We start from the raw sequence: 17,237 nt of genomic DNA, 5'->3' as shown, positions 1-17,237 counted from the left end.
ATTTTGGGGTGAAACTTCCCTCCAAAACGGCAGAAGAGCCGGGGGGAAGTTTCCTCATGTTTGATAGGGGAGTGTGGGACCCATTGAGAAAGGGGGGAAGTTCTCCCAGCGAAACTTCAAAACTTTCCCATGGTAGGATCTAATCAGTTTCGAATCTACATTTTCATACTTAGAACCAACCTGTTTTTAAACCAATGTTACGGTGAGTATCGGCCGATACACATCATATCGTTAGAATTTCGATATACTTCACCCTGCATCAGCTATTTTTTAAATAAATGGCCAAAAATACTAAAAATTAAGTTTTTAATTATTTTAATACCATTTTAACATGTGTCACATTATGGTTGACACATAATATTTGCACTTTGCAGGAGTCGGAGGCAGAGCGAACAACTGAGAAGTGGGAACTAATGACTGCTCGCTGCACATCAAACAGATATCAACTTATAAGAAAAGAACCCAGATCGACAGCAGGCCTTTGTCTGCCTTCGAATTTGGTGGGGCTAAGGCGCCCTCCGCTGCCCATGGCTACCAATGCTATACTTTCATCTTCCCTTGCGATACCCTTTGTCGATCATCCCATACTACCCCGTATCTTTCTCCCATCCTTGAGGAGGATCGCCAACCGAACCTCGAGAAGGAGAACCACCATCACCACTACCACCCTTTGCTGCTGTTCCGCCGCCAACCCGCAGTCGGCCTCATCCCATCAGGGATGGCAGCCCTTTCGCAAGAAGAAAGTCATCATGCGGGTTGGATACGTCGGTACGGATTACAGAGGCAAGCCTTCTATCTTCTCTCTTCATTTTTCCTCTTCTTTTTTTCCCTCTCTATTGTGTTTCATTGAGCGGAGATATCGACTTGAATTCTCTCTCTCTCAGGTCTGCAACTGCAGCGAGATGTTGGCGCACCGAGTAAGAACCGAAACTTTCATATATATTGGGCTTTTCCTGTCTTTGTACCCACAACATCTTTGGGTTAATGATTCAAATGTGCCACAATTCGAACTGCTCCATTGAATTCAGAATTTCAGATGCACACTTTTCTGTACATTTGGTCATCAATGCTTCTTGCTTAATTGTGGTTCGTGGGAGCGTTGTTCGCTCTAATTTTCATTTGGTATGGCGATAGCCAAGCTGCTGAGCATTGTAGTCCATCGATTCAGAGTGTTTGAACCATAGAGGACCGATTTCTTCTCAAACTTTAAATTTCGTTTTGCTAAGGCCACATCGTTAGACTGCATAGCTTGAAAATTCAATGTAGGAAAGCTTGAAAGTGGTGGGATCTTAGTTGTCAAAAGCGCTAGTCAAAAAAGTTCTAGCCCGGCCCTAGGCAGGACCAATAAAACAAAATATCAAGAAAAAAGTAAACATTATAATAAGCATAAGTGTGTAATATCACAAAATTGCATAGCATTGAAAACAAAGCATCTCTCTCTCTCTCTCTCTCTATATATATATATATATATATATATATATATATATATATATATGGGTAACTAAAATATGTTTACCAACCAAATATTTACTGGTATGAACCAAGATTTTCATATGTTTTTTTACTTTTTTCGAAATTTCATGGATGTGATCTGGATGCTTGGTTTTATATAAACAGACTCTTGAATCATCCAATTACGATGCATAAAAAGGGTCTTTTAAGGGTTGAAAATCATTGGCTTAGAATTTTCATTCAAGCATAAAACATCACATTTCTTGATCCGATTGCGATGATCCAGCAGTAGATTCCTAGCAAATGGATTATGCTGAATGCATCTGCAGGGTTTGATTTGCAAAAAAACCTATGGAAATCTCGATTCATACCAGCAAACATATTTGGTTGATAAACATATTTCAGTTTTCCTATATATATATATATATATATATATATATATATATATACACACACACAACACCCCCCCAACACGTGCACACACACATGGAATTTTACGAATATATATATATATATATATATATATATATATATATATATATATATATATATATATATATATATATATATATGTGTGTGTGTGTGTGTGTGTGTGTGTGTGTGTGAAAAATATTGGGCATACATGTAAAGAACAAAAATAAAATAGAAGGAAAAAAGGAAGAAAAGAAGAAAAAGAAGGAAAAAAGAAAAAAAAGGAAAAAGGAAGAAAAAGAAGAAGAAAAAAAGAAGAGAGTGGAGGGCAAGAGGAGGAAGAAGAAGAAACAAAGAAGGAAAATTCAAATAAGGAAAATAAAGGAAAAAAAGGAAAAAGAGAAAGGGGAAAAAGGAAGAAAAAGACAAAGAAGAGGAAGATGAGGAAAAAGAAAAGAAGATGGAGGGGCAAAAGGAGGAGGAAGAAGAAAAGGACAAGTTAAAAAGAAAAAAAAGAAGGTAAAAGGAAAAAAGAAAAGAAGAAGAAAAGAAAGAAAGAAAGAACAAGAAAAAAAGGTGAAAAGGAAAAAGAAAGGTTTTGGTGTAGGAGGAAGAAGAAGAAGAAAAAGAAAAAAAAATATAGAGAAAAAAAGAACAAAAAGATAATGACAACTATGCCCCAACGGCCTACGTGGGAAAACATGGCCTTACCACCTAGACCCATAAGCCTAGGCAGTAGCCTTGCACCCAGCCCGCCTAGGCAGCGCCTAGGCATCACTTTTGACAACTAAGGATGGGATAAAAAACTATGCTCTGATTACACCATCTTAGTTGCATTATGCTAAACCATGAAAAATTACTCTAATGGAAAATAATAATTAAACTGTAAAAAAAAAGAACCTTAATATTCAATCAATCCATCCATTAACAATCTCTATAAATGAGTATTTATAGAGCAAATAAGAAAACCTTATTCTAATTTGAATCTAAGATGGATCTAATACTTAACTAAGATCCAACTTTGAATAAAAATCCAAATAAAAAAATTGAATCCCAAAGGGATCCTAGAGGTTTGGGTGTGTATTGCTGCAATCTGCATCATTCTTCCCGAGTTGGAGAAAACTCGCCCTTGAGTCTGGCTTTGCTTGTGTTTTTTCTAGTTTCACTCTATCCAAGAAAATCATTTAACAATGCAATCTTCAATAGCTGTGGATCTGCTAAATATAGATCTAGAGGAGCTGGTATTGATGAGATCCACTTTGCCAGAGATCCATATAGAAAGAGTATGCTGACCTTGCTGATCCCTTGTGACTGGTGTAGACACATACAAGTGGTTTTGCATATATTATATGGGCCAAACTAGAAAGATCAATCTGAAGACGCTCCTGGATCCAAATAGGCTTAATTAAAGCTAAATTCTTCGCAACTGGGTCGGAGTCTTGAATTGGATTTTAGAGCAGGATCAATTGAGGGTTCATTTGAGTTAAGGCTTGCTTAGGTTAGACTTGGACATGGGTCAAATGGGAAAGATTTCTGATATATGTGAATTGGTTCTAAAGATTGTTGGAGCTGGTCTGGGTTTGGTACTGGGTTCTGTTTGAAATTTAGGCCCAAATTTAGGTTGGAAGAGTGAAGTGGAGGTTGAAACTTTTTTTAGTTGCATGAGCAGGTTGGAAGAGTGAAGTGGAGGTTGAAACTTGTTTTAGTTGCATGGGCTGGTTTTGAAAACTGATTTAAGGTGGAAAAGAGAAGGTGCTTTGAGGAAGAATCAGTTAAAAACCAAAACGGTTTGTTCTCCCTTACCTAACTCCATGATGGGTGGAGGGCTTACGGTTTGGAAAACCCACTCTCTTCCTCCACTAGAACTGTTTGGAAACATTTAAACATTGATTGGATTGGAACTCCTAGACTTGGCACTATTTCTTATCCTAATGCTTGAAGCCTTGAACTTTGTTTTGGTGACTTCTTATCATCATATTGTATGTCTATTTTTTAGTGAATTTCCTTATTAAAAAGATGTAATTTTCACGAATTTGTTTCTGCTCAAGTGTGCTACACTCAACAAAAGTCTAAAGAATTTTCAGGATGCACCTATATTTGCTCTCTGTCCATATTGTTGACACACTGTCTTAACAGGCTGGCTTCTGTTGATAAAATTTTCTTTTTAGTCTGTCATTGATCATATACATTTGTGAAATATATGTATTGATCACATTGTCTCAACTAGACAAAGTTGTAGCATGAAGTTTGTTCTTATCAGCACTTGTTTAAAGCTTTCTGTTATGTAAGATAACATCATTCATCAGTTCAATATGGATACATAGAGTTAAGTGCTTTAATTTTTAAATTTAGATATGATAACCACGATTGAAATTCTATTCTGTTCTGTAGCCATTGAAGGTGAACTAGAAGCAGCAATCTTTAAGGCTGGTGGAATCCTTGTCAGCAATTATGGAAATCTATATAAAATAGCATGGGCCCGAAGTAGCAGAACTGATAAAGGAGTGAGTTATTACAACTCAGCTAATCTGAAGTGATTTAAAGAAACAGTATCGAGCTGATCTTTAAAAAGATGCCTAGTCCTTATGCTTGCATACGTTTCTGCTTTCATTTGTCAATAAAGTATGATGTCATGCCTGCAACTAATAGTTGTGAAGAAAATATGCATATGTAAATAAGAACCACTGATATTGTGGTCCCATCTAAACTTACACACATATTAAAGACACAATGCTGTTTATGATGTCAAAGATATCTAACATTTATTTACCATTAAGAATTTCGACAGCCAGATGGTATGTAAGCAACACTATTCTTTTAGTCGTGCAAAAAGGATGTAAATGGTCTAGTAAAATGGGTTAGTGAAAATGATTGGTTTTGCAATTTTAAACTGCCATATCAGTAGCATCTATATGATACTATAAAGTTTAAGAAGGCAATCTTAATTATGAGCTTCTGGACTTATGATTTATTCTTTTAATATGGCCTAGCAATTTCTGTGTATTAGTTAAGGTGCTGAGACAGATAAAGATACAATTCCACAAGGGTTTCTATTTTTCTTGCTATCATTGAATAAAGTGGTGTTTCATCTCATGAAATGCAACTGCCATTCCTTCAACATTGTAATTATGTGGGTGTATTAAGACACAAAAACTAGATGCTATTTGGATACATGTTTTGCGTAGCTCATTCAATGTTAGTGCACAAAATTCCAAATAACCGCTGATTTCCTTCCGCTTCATGTGCACTTGTTATTCTTTAATTTTTGCTTGGATGTGTGGTCTGCATTGCATATGAAAACATAAATATGTTTGACAATATGTGATACGAATTTGGTAGAGATGGGAAACCCTTGCTAGAGCAATTTTGCAAATATGGAAATTGTGCCCTGATTTTCTTTTTATTGACCCATCATACAGTAAAATACATTATTTTTGCTTCTATTTTATTGAGATACTTCAAATTTTGTCTCAACCTCATGCATTGAAAAACATTTCTTGTTGGACAGTGATATATCTGTTCTATTTTAAACAAAAGTGATGCCTGATGTGATTCCATTCAAGTGGTATGGTTAGTGTACAAAAACAAGCATCCACCAGCTGCTTTAAGTCCTGCTACTAAAGTATCAATGGCATCAACTATCTTTTCTTGTCATGACAAGTGTGATAGATGTGGCTTGTGTGAAATACACCTTGGAAGATGTGCCCTGCACGATGTCCAGACAAGAAAAAAGAGGGAAGAAACCAGGGAAACACGAAAGTCGTTTTACCCAGGTCTAGGGTGATGTCCCATTATATATATCATAATTACAAGCATGATGAATTACAAGAGTACCCTTTGGTACAAGAAAAAAATACAAAAGGTATATATATATGTTGGATCCGGATCCAACCCATCACGTGTTATAGTCTTAACACGCCCCTCAAACTGAGCATGGTTAAGATCCATGGACAATTTGAATTTCAAGTGCCAATGACGATGTACAGTGAGTGCCTTGGGAAACAGATCAACCACCTGGTCCTCTCCTCTAATTAATATCGGCTGAACTTCTTTGGCTTCTACCTTTTTTCTAACAAAATGCTGGTCTATTTCAACATGTTTCATTTTTTCATGTTGAACCAGATTTGTAGAGATGACCACTGCACTTCGGTTGTCACAATACAATAACGAGCTGGATATATGCTGATGCAAACAGGGTAAGATGCGTTTAATCCATGCAACCTCCGTAGTTACTGCTGCCATAACTCGATATTCAGTTTTTGTATTGGAACAGTCCACAAATTTTTTTCCTTTCCCTATCCCAAGACACTAGGTGGGAACCCAGATAAACTCCATAACTCATGACAAACCGTCTCGTAAAGGGATCATGAGCCCAGTCAGCATCAGAATATGCAACTTTAATAAAAATTTGAGAGTTTATCATGATAGGTCTGACATAAACCAGGCCATCTGAAAGAGTACCCTTAATTTAGCGGAAAATTCTTTTCACTGCATCCGTATGCTTTATCTGAGGCTTATGCATAAACTGTGAGACTTGATTCACGAAAAAGGCCAAGTTTGGATGAGTAAACGTTAGGTACTGCAAGGCTCCAACGATGCTGCGATATTTTTCTGGCTCAGGAAAATCATCATCATCAACAAGGGTATTGCCTAACCGATAATGCATAGCCATGGGAGTATGCACAAGTTTGCATTATAGCATCCCATTGCGCTGGAGAATATCTTGGGCATACTTGTGCTGTGAGAGGATCAAACGATTTGGTTGATGGTCCATTTGTACTCCCATGAAGAACCTAAGAGGTACTAAATCCTTCATGTGAAGCCGGCCATGAAGAATGGATTTCAAATGATTAATCTTGGTAGCACTATTGCCAACAATGATTATATCATCCACATACACCAAGACAATAGTAAGATCAGATTTATCAAAATGCACAAATAGATAATAGTCACATTGACTTCACTCAAACCTAAAAGATCGAACTACAATGCTAAATGTATCGAACCAGGTTCACGAAGGTTGCTTAAGACCATATATGGTATTTTTCAATTTAAGTACAGTGGACCGAGAATCTCATTCGGGATATCCTGGCGGATGTTCCATGTACACATCTTCATACAGATCTTCATGGAAAAAAAACATTTTTAACGTCCAATTGAAATAATTCCCATCGATTGGAGACAATAAGAAATAAAACAATGTGAATTGTTCACATCCGAAGAACCAGGCTGAATGTCTCATCAAAATCCAGCTCATATTCTTGAGTATAACCCTTCGCTACTAACCTGGCTTTGAAGTGTTCAATGCTGCTATCCGATTTCCTTTTGATCTTGTACTCCCAGTGACATCCAACTATATTCTTATCCGTAGGTCTGGGAACTACTTTCCATGTGTTGCATTCATGTAGGGCTGCAACCTCATCATTCATAGCTTCTGTCCAATGCAAATGTTGGGAGGCTTCTGTAAAAGACCTCAGCTCTTGGGCATTATCTAATTTAGTGGCATAAACATGAAATCCAAATAAAATGACTCATAAGAGGCCCATCTGTCAGGTGGGTGTCAAACTCTACTGGACACACTAGTAGAGGGTTCGTGTGACTGATCAGGATTATCACTGGTGGACTGAACTATACCACAAATAGATCCCTGATTAACTGGAGTTCCAGCACTGCTGGAATGATGCGTGGGCTGATCAACAAATGCTTCTGTTTGTTGGGCCATTGATTCCCCACGCATAGCAGCAGTCCCCTTGTGCATGACGAGTGGTATGTCTTTCCTGCGACTATACACGTGCTTAAAATACTGGAAAGATGATTGAACAATGTCAGTGAGTGTAACGCCCCGAAATCTTAACCTAAATTTTGAGGATTGTTTTTTTCTTTTTGAAACAACGGAAACAAGTCATACTATAAGGTTAAACATTTCGGAACATTACAGTAGGGAGCAAACCAAAATCATTTATTTCATTTCAATATCAATGAAAATTAACATAAGAGTTTCTCGAACCATTCCTGAAACAGTAAATCCAAAATCTCGATCGAAACCTTAACCCACAACCGCTCATATACTGTATTCATTACTTGAAAATGATAAATTTATAGGAATTAGACTACAACTGTCTAAGTAGAAAATCTGTAACTTTTAATGCAGGTATATCATGAATCTAGTATGTGATGTGGGTGTCATGTGTGATTTTCAGTATATACAAGAATAAATAAAGATTTACACTACGACAGTCAATAAAGCATCTGCCCCTATCAGAAAATTCGAACATCCCCCTTAACAAAATCCGAAACTCGTAAAACTGAAACCCCCATTCAATTAAAATGGTATTTCCAACAACCGATGACCCTGCCGGTCTCTAACAGGGCAGTCGAAATGCTCGATTACTCAAATGAATCTTTCGGCAGCCAGGGTCACCCCACCGTGGTTTCGACTTAGTATACATGCAAAACATAATCTCATACCCTCTGGGGTTTTTCGGCAACCCTTAACCCCACCTTTACTTCGAATATGGGTCGTACACGATAACCCCTGAATCTGGTTCGTAACCACCAGAAAACCCAACATTTTTCCATCTTCGATTTTTCGGCAGCCAAGAACCCCATTTGGAAAACCCCGATCGTGCGATAAAAGGGTTTTCTCACTATACCGTCCCAATCACAATAAGATGCAATCAATACCAATAGAAAAAGAAATACAGAAACCTACCTTTTTTCGGCGACTAGAGGAGGAGGTGGTTGGCGACGAACACTGCAGGTGTGGTCGGAGCTTTCCGACGTCGGTGCTCCAGCGCTGTGAAGGGCTTCGAGAGAGCGAGATACAGAGGGAAGGAGAGAGAGCAGAGTGAAGAGGGCGAGACCCTCTACAATCCCCTTTTTATTGAGCGACCCCCCCCCCCCCCCCCCCCCTTCTCTCTCCGAGAATAACGGGGTCGGTTACCTTCTGTAACCCCCTCCTCTCCCCTTCTTGATTTTTTATAGCAAGAATCGTGCCCTAGGCACAATTCTTATAATCAACGCTTTATTAATAGAGGGCTCGGTCTGGGTCCGAACCCCGTGACCCGTGATACCGAATCCACTCTAACATGGATCCGAGTCGGCTTTATAGTGTTGGATCCATCCTAACATGGATCCGGGTTGGCAGTGAACTGTCAGATCCACAATTGGATCCATTTGGGTCCAACTGTGGATTCGACCCAAGATACACCTTTTTTATTTATTTAGTAACTATATATATATATTTTTTAATATCTTACTTATCTAACTCTTTTGGATCTGGGTAATGGATCCTAGGCCCAAAACCTCTAGATTTCCTAGTTATTATAGTGAGAGGCAAACTTGCTGGCCTTTGTAATTCAGGTACAACAATGGTACTTGGAACATGTTGTGTCTTTTATGTGGATGGCCAGAAAGACTGTATCAAGATGCTGTTAGAGGGTCACAACACATTCCCACACACATTTTCATGAAAGACAACATGATTAGGATTATTTCTTCCCATTCGAATCAAGAAAGGAACCCGTACCTTGGATTAGAAACGGAAAAAAACCGAAAGAGAAGTCGTCGGACTATCGGCACGAGAGATGGACTTCCTCTCGTTCTTCTTCCTTTCCGTTTTCCATCTCTCTTTTTTTTCTCTCTCTCTCTCTCTCTCATTCTCCCACGAGTATCACTCTCTCCCTCTCTCTCTAGAATATCGATTCTAGAGAGGGCAAAAATCCAACACTTAAATAGACTTTCTAGATTTTGTTTTTATTTTTCCTTTTTTTGTGTTATATTTTAATAGGATCCTCTAGACTCTAGAGGGTGACGCCCCTCTAGAGTCCTTATTCAATAGAGGATAGAGTTCTACAAATATAGAACTCTATCTCTCCCTAAATACTTCTCATTATTTATATATATCATTTTTTTAATAAATTTTGGGATCTATCTAGAGGGTGACGCCCCCTCTAGCACCCCTTACTAGGTAGAGTTCTACAAACGTAGAACTCCACCTTAACTAGATAAATAAAATTTTGAAATTCATTAATTAATATATTTTTATTAATTATTAATTGTTTAATTATTAAATAATAAATTTTAAGAATATTTTAGAGTGTGTCTCCTCCCTCTGGAAGTCCTCTCAATGTGAAATACTTACTCAATTTAACCTTTAGATTGAATTTAAAGTTTTAAATTGGTTGGACTTAGACTTCAGATCCAGATCCAAGATCCAAATCTATATCCAAAATCCATATGGATCTCAACCTGGACTTGATCCTAGTTAATATGGGTCTTGGATTGGGTCTAGATCCATATTAACTCGGATCAAACAAATCAGATCAAATTAGATCCAATTTAGAAAATTATAAAAATAGAGACGGGTCATTTTTGAAAAACGTGATTTTTGGGCCAACCGTAACCCGATTTCAGAAAAATAAAATATCAATGTTTTCAGAATTATGAGATGCATCTAATGGTATACTTACTTGATTTTCGCTTGAATTTAACCTGATTTTCGCTTGATTTTGAAGGTTATAAACAAAAGTTTCTCAAATAGTATTCACCTCATTTTTGTCTTGTCAGTGGGCCCTGGGCCACACCCAGACCCAGCTGACGTCGTCTAAAATTGAGAATATTTTTCATGATTTGTATCAAATTTATAAAACACAGCCAAAATTTCAGAAATGCAGAATTTAAAACTATGGAAAAATACACGATATTACACCTAATGCCGGGACATCAAGGAAATCAACATTTTTTGGTATACTAATAACTACAACTAAGTCAACAATACCACCCCCAAGAAAAGTGGCTAAGCTCCTTAAAACCGTGTGGCCGGGAACGTGAACCTTACATCGGGTTCTACGAACACAATTGCACATGGAGTTTTTGTATCTTCACAGTCCCCCATGACCATTATCCAAGATTCCCACACTTTAAAAGAGACATCAAGGAAGAACTTAATTACACTATTTTGGTATCTTTTACCATTTTAAATCAATTTTAAGTTCTTTACACAAGAATCGTTTTGCAAATCAACATGCAATAACAATTTTGGGCCTTGACACTCACAATTCAACAGTGTAATTAATTTTGGAAAAACAATTATTTTCATAAATCATTTTGCAATGCATAAATAATTGAATACACTGGAGCAACACATGCTCCTAGCTTACATAGGCCCAAAGTGGTTCACACAGAATCACTAATATAACTCAAAAAGTGATTTATGCAAATTACAAAATTTCAGTGAACATAAACACACACAATTTCACAATTTATGTTCACAATGCACATTTAGCCAAGCACATAAACATGCATATAGAAAGCTTACAGACCACACTATCCATGATCAAATTTATGCATATGATCACAATCATGCAAACATCTAATCATAACCAAATCATGAGTATGATATGCAAACTACAAACTAATCTATTTTAGGATAAAATTTATGTACTTAATCAAAAAATATATATTCCGATCAAATTCATGTACATGATCAGTTGACTGCAAACATGCATATGTTCTGCTTCATGTACATGAATCGGCTAGCAGCACTAGTTACATAATTTTTGATCAGATTCATGTACATGATTAACTGATTGCAAACTGCCCAAGTTCAGCTTCATGTACATGAATCGGCTTACAATAACTATATATGAGTTCTGATCAGATTCATGTACGTGAATATGCTAACTAAAGTATATGTGTGTGCTGATTAGATTCATATACATGATCAGCCTCATGTACATGAATCAACTAAGCAAAAAAATATACAACTGTTGATCAGGTTCATGTACATGATGAACTTTATGTACATGGATTGGCCAATCAGAAAAATAAACAAGTGTTGATCAAATTAATGTACATGATCAACTTCATATACATGAATCGGAAAAAGCAAATATACGTGAGAGTTGCTAAGATTCATGTACATGATTAGCTTCATGTACATGAATCGACAAATAAGAAATATGAAAGCATGTTGATCGGATTCATGTACATAATCAACTTCATGTACATAAACCGACTGATAAGAAATATAAGTGCTGATCAGCTTCATGTACATGATCAACTTTATGTACATGAATCAGCTGACAGGAAGCTTTAGCAATATATGTATATGTTCGGATCAGATTCAACTGACAGCCATATACATATATTCTGATTATGTGCATGTACATTAGTGTTGTTAAAAATGCATCTCATGGCGCAAAAAGCGCACCTCACTTCAAGGCAAGGGCCTTTTTGCCTTGAGGTGCAAGCGTGAGGCACAATTGCCTTGAGGCGTACGCCTCATGCGCTATGAGGCGTGTGCCTCAGGGCAAGGCGTGCCTCACAATTATGAGTCAAATGGGGGCTCAACGCCCCCATTTGACTCAATTTTGGGGCTAAATAGCCCCAAATTTTTTCTGGGCTATCTCCCTCCCTGCTCTCTGGCTCTCGTCTCTCGGTCTCCCGACGTCTTTGGCAAAGAAGAAGAAGAAGGAGAAGAAGAATAAGGTACGTACCAATCCTCTCTCTCTCTCTCTCCCTGCTCTCCTTGCGTCTCTTAGTATCCTTGCATCTCTCGGTCTCTCCCTGGTCTCTCTGCTCTCCCTGCGTCTCTTGGTCTCTCCCGGCTCTCCCTGTGTCTCCTTGCGTCTCTCTCTCTGCCCTCCCTATGTCTCTGTAACGACCCCAACTGATCCTCCTAAAAATAGTGGATTTTTTTTAAACAATTATGGAAAACACTTTCAAGGATCTGGGGCACATCACAAATTTAATATAGCAAACCACAAACCATTCCATTTATGTATCAACTTAGAAAATATATATTTCAATCATAAACATGTACATAACCATCTTTATGTACGCAAATCGGCTATGCAGAAATTTTGTAAGAGAGTCAGATTTATGTACATACACCATGTACACAAATCGGCAAAACAGAAACATCATTATGCTGCTCCGATTCATGTACGCGTTCATCTTCATGTATCTGGATTATATCATGTTAGAAAATAGAATATTGATGTTATCATGTCTGCAATAATCTGGAATATCATGTTTTAATTTATTCATCATGTGATTAGTGTTAAATATAAATTAAAAATTAAATTCATGTTTTATGATTTACTAATAAGATTTATGAATTTTAATGGTGGGTGAGAATGAAAGAAGGCTAAATATTGTTGTGTGTTTACTGTATTCATGTCAGAGCATCATCCATGGTGCTGAATCTTGTGTTCCTGCCACGTTTAGCCTATGGTTTTTCCTTTTATCATGAGTTCTGATAAAATTGAAATGTTGTTTTTGTTTGTGACCAACCAGTTTTCGAAATAAATCTGTTTCTCATAGAATACAGATCATCAAAACATAAATAAAAATATTATAATGTTCTACCTATCTGAGACTTGATTATAGCATGTTATTTTGTTCGATTTGAATATGTTTTGAGGGAGAAAGGCCCATTGTAACAGAGAACAAATTTTTAGCTCTAGTTATAGGGCTGTTTTAACCAGTTATTTTGAAAGTCCCGAAAACCTATTCAAAATAGATCAGATAAAATCATGAAAACTTAGTCATAGATCTAACCTATAGTAAAAGATACTATAAAAAGGATTTTGCAAAAAGAGTTGCCAGAAAATCCACGAAAAATCCCCAAGTTGGGAAAATTTCTGCAGATTGCAGAAATTGGGCTGTCAGTATGCGGTTACAAAATTTAAATATTTTTTCTATAATTGATTTTCAAGATCTGTTTTTTGGGTTGTTTTCCAACATATCAAGGCATACTCAGTAAAAAGATGAAAGTCGAATCTGTTTTGTGTGATTTCTGGTCTGAATTTATCTCAATTGTTTATGGTTATGCCTAAGTCTTTTTCAATTGATAATTCTTATTCAGCAATACATGAAGCATGAATTGTGATATTTAATGCAGGTAAACTAATTTTACATCAAGCCTAATGAGGCAATGAAATTAGCAATATTTGAATGTATTTGTGTCATGTATAATTGTATGAAAATTTTGCAATGGATATGCTTGCAATTGAATGTATACATAAATTAATATATGATATGCTTGCATGATAGCATGATCTGAAATTGCATAAGTGCATACATAAAGTGTATTGTGAATATTTGCCATGATTGAATTGTGCATGCATAAATATGAATGATTAGTCTAGCTTAACTGTGTAAGTGTATAATGATTGCATTATTATATAAATTTTATGGTAGAGACTAATTAAAAGCATGCATAGAGTGTCATGAATATTATTGCATATGAACCCTGAATGTGGTTGCATGTTTGCATTGGCACGATTAATAAAAGAGTTAATTAAGAAATCAAAATGAAGTTAATTTTCTTGTGGCTTATTGAGAGAGTAAACATGATACTGATTTTTTTGTTGAGATATTGTTTTAGCACAAAAGGTTGATTTTTTTGTTGGAACTACCATGATTTGTCCGCGGTATGGTAGGTAAGACTCATGAGAAAAATCTGATATATCAGGTTGCAGGAGGTTGAGAATTCTCTCTCTAAAAATAATATATTTTTCTCTCCGGAGTAGTTACAGTTGGGGATCACGTATGCTAATAAGACACAATTGCTTGAAAATACAAACCTTGGTTATACCTCCATACTGAGAGTGTATGTGTTGTACCCACAGACATATATTGGCAAGTGAAACAAAAATGTGAATTGTATGTAGATAGAACATTGTATGCATCATATAAGTATGAAAATGATAATTGAAGATAAGAACTTACTCATGCATGAAGGACTCATATCATGAAATGGTAAGTTCATGCATCTTGTATATGTTCATGCATTTTGTAAATGTTTATGCATGTGCATAATTTATTGTATTGTCACAAATTTTAGCATGAATGAATGCACATTAAATTGACTTGCTATTTTGTTGCTAGCATGATTTATGTCATTGTCTGCTAAGATATGTTTTATATGATTGATATGCGACGCTGTGTTTGAATGTATTATGATATCGTGCATTTATTGCAATTATGTAATTTTCTATCAGGCTTTCACGAGTCTGACCCATTTTATGGGGTTTCAGGTAGATTATGATGTGCAACTGCGGAGCGGATGCGGAATGCTTAGGCGGTGTCGAGTGCCAGTCTTTTCCTTTCCAGGGTATAGTTTTGAAAAAATAATTATTATTATTAAAATACTCTGATATGTAATTTAAATTATTAAAATGAATTAAATCTTAATGTTCACATTTTAATTCAGTTATGATGATTGATTGTACTGTAACCCGCCCAGAATGTTTAACCCAAAGAAAAAGGTTGTTTTCGCTCTTTTAAAAAGAAAAAATTCTCTAAAATTTTATGGTTAAAATTTTGGGGCGTTACATTTATACTAATCCCCTTCCCGTATAGAGTAAGAGAGAAACCCACACTTTGATTCGAAAGATTGAAAAAGACTAAAGGATGAAAAAAAAATTGATGGATGCTTTGTTCTTCTTCTCTTTTCTCTCTTTTTTTTCTTCTCTTTCTCTCCTAGCTCACGATTTTTCCCTCTTTCTATTTTTTCTTAAATCTCTCTCTAAAAATCGAATTCTAGAGAGAGAGGAGGTTCTAACCTCCTTATATAATTAAAAAAAAAATTCTAAAGGGGAGGTGACACCCCCCTCTAGATCCCCATATGGGGTAGAGTTCTACCATGTATAGAACTCTACACCCTTATCCTTCTAGATTTTAGATTTCATTTTATTATTATTATTTTATATTCCTAAAGAATATTCCAAAGGGGGATGCCCCCTTTTAAGTGTCCATATGGGGTAAAATTCTACCCCAAGTAGAACTCTACCTCATCCATAGCCTTAAATTAAAAGTTGTTGTTTTTAAAACTTTAAATTCATTTTAGTTTTAAATTGACATGGATGGATTATAGATCTAGGTTGGATCTATGATCCAAATTCATATCCAAAATCTAATTTGATTTCAACCTAGATCGGATCCTAGTCAATATGGATCTCGGACTGGGTCTAGATCCAACATGGGTCCAACGGAGTGAGTCAAGTATGATCAAAACCAAAAAAAGACCTAAAAAATAAAGGCCGATCATTTTAGAAAAATGTATTTTTTGAGCCAACCATTATCCGATTTCGAGAAAATAAATCTCCTACTATATCTACGTTTCGAGACGAATCTAACAATAGTCTCAGCTCAATTTTGCTTCCTAATTTTGCCTAAATTTAACTCGAATTTTGCTCAAATTTAAAGGTTAAAAATAATTAATTTCACAGATTTTATGTAACATTTATGGATCTTGTTAGCGGGCTCTGGACCAAGCCCAGACCCAACTGGCGTCACCTCATATTTAATTATAAAAGAGTTTTTGTTGTATTTCTTGAACATCATGTAAAGAGATTTTAAAAAAAATTAATTTTTGGTTTTAAAAATTGGGGCATTATATACTTAGTATCAAAGTCTAAGGTTAAGAAGTTGTGACTCGTCACGTCAAACACTCTGGCATCACTGTAAGTATGGTCCAACCTAGTTTTGATTGTTTAATTTTATTGTTTACTTGAAAAACTATGGTGTAATGCAAAAACCTAAACGCATGCTAGGGACATTACATTGAGATTTTTGGTAGAAATTCATTGTGCTTTTTTTTTTCTAATTTTGGAATAGATGGCTTGGCAAACACATTGCAATACTATCATGGACATGCTGAACAACTTCATGGAGATTGTGGGACAACATGTCACGACTATACAAGTTATGGGAGCCAACCTTCAGCAAGTGGCTTAGGACAAATAGGTTATTGGGGGCGGTGGTATGACATATAAGCCATTTATGGATATGGATCTACCCGCTTTCACAAGAATGGTGGATCCAAATGTAGCTGAGAATTGGGTACGGGAGATTGAGAGGATCTTTTGTGTACTGGAGGTTTCGGTAGACAAGCAAGTTGCATTCAGGACGCACCGTCTGAAGGAGCAGGCGGAGAAGTGGTGGGAGACCACTCACACGGTTCGTTTTCACGATGGACCAGTCACCTCGAAATAGTTTCTTCAGGTCTTCAATGATGCGTACATCCTGAAGCATGTCAGGGATAAGAAGATTTAGGAGTTCTTAAACTTGCATCAAACGGGTAGCCTTAAAGACTATATTTTGCGATTTCATAGGTTGGAGCGGTACTACCCCAATTTGTACACTGAGGAGAGGGATCAGGTGATGAGGTTTTTTTGAGGACTGAGGTCGGCTTTGTGCACCAAGGTCTATACACATAGGCCTAGGGCACTTTGCGAGGCCATCTAGGTGGCTACTCTGTTCAACGATGATTGAGTTGAGTCCCAAAAGTTGCAGGGAAAGAAGCCACAACAGCAAGTGGGTGGCCAGAAGACATTTTGCCAGAAAAAGAAGTTCAAATGAAA

The 17,237-nt window shown here is 36.6% G+C and overlaps 1 protein-coding gene across 3 annotated transcripts in view; it reads left to right on the top strand.

Annotated features, from left to right (window-relative positions):
• Window positions 1–403: 403 nt before the first annotated feature.
• The window catches only part of LOC149823500 (Pseudouridine synthase family protein), a 179,633-nt gene continuing 162,799 nt past the window's right edge, over window positions 404–17,237 (top strand). For 2 of the 3 annotated variants that reach the window (XM_090018880.1, XM_090018881.1), the window contains exons 1-3: window positions 404–783; window positions 885–917; window positions 4,255–4,367. In XM_090018880.1, the coding sequence (XP_089875006.1) occupies window positions 414–783; window positions 885–917; window positions 4,255–4,367 (516 nt within the window). In that variant the 5' untranslated portion in view covers window positions 404–413. The remainder of the gene's footprint in view (window positions 784–884; window positions 918–4,254; window positions 4,368–17,237) is intronic. The other variant, XM_090018879.1, reaches the window with a different exon arrangement.

This window comes from Nuphar pumila, chromosome 10 (assembly GCF_984573655.1).
Source record: "Nuphar pumila chromosome 10, dmNupPumi1.hap1.1, whole genome shotgun sequence".
Classification (NCBI taxonomy): Eukaryota; Viridiplantae; Streptophyta; class Magnoliopsida; order Nymphaeales; family Nymphaeaceae; genus Nuphar; species Nuphar pumila.
This window is presented reverse-complemented; position numbering and strand designations above follow the sequence as displayed.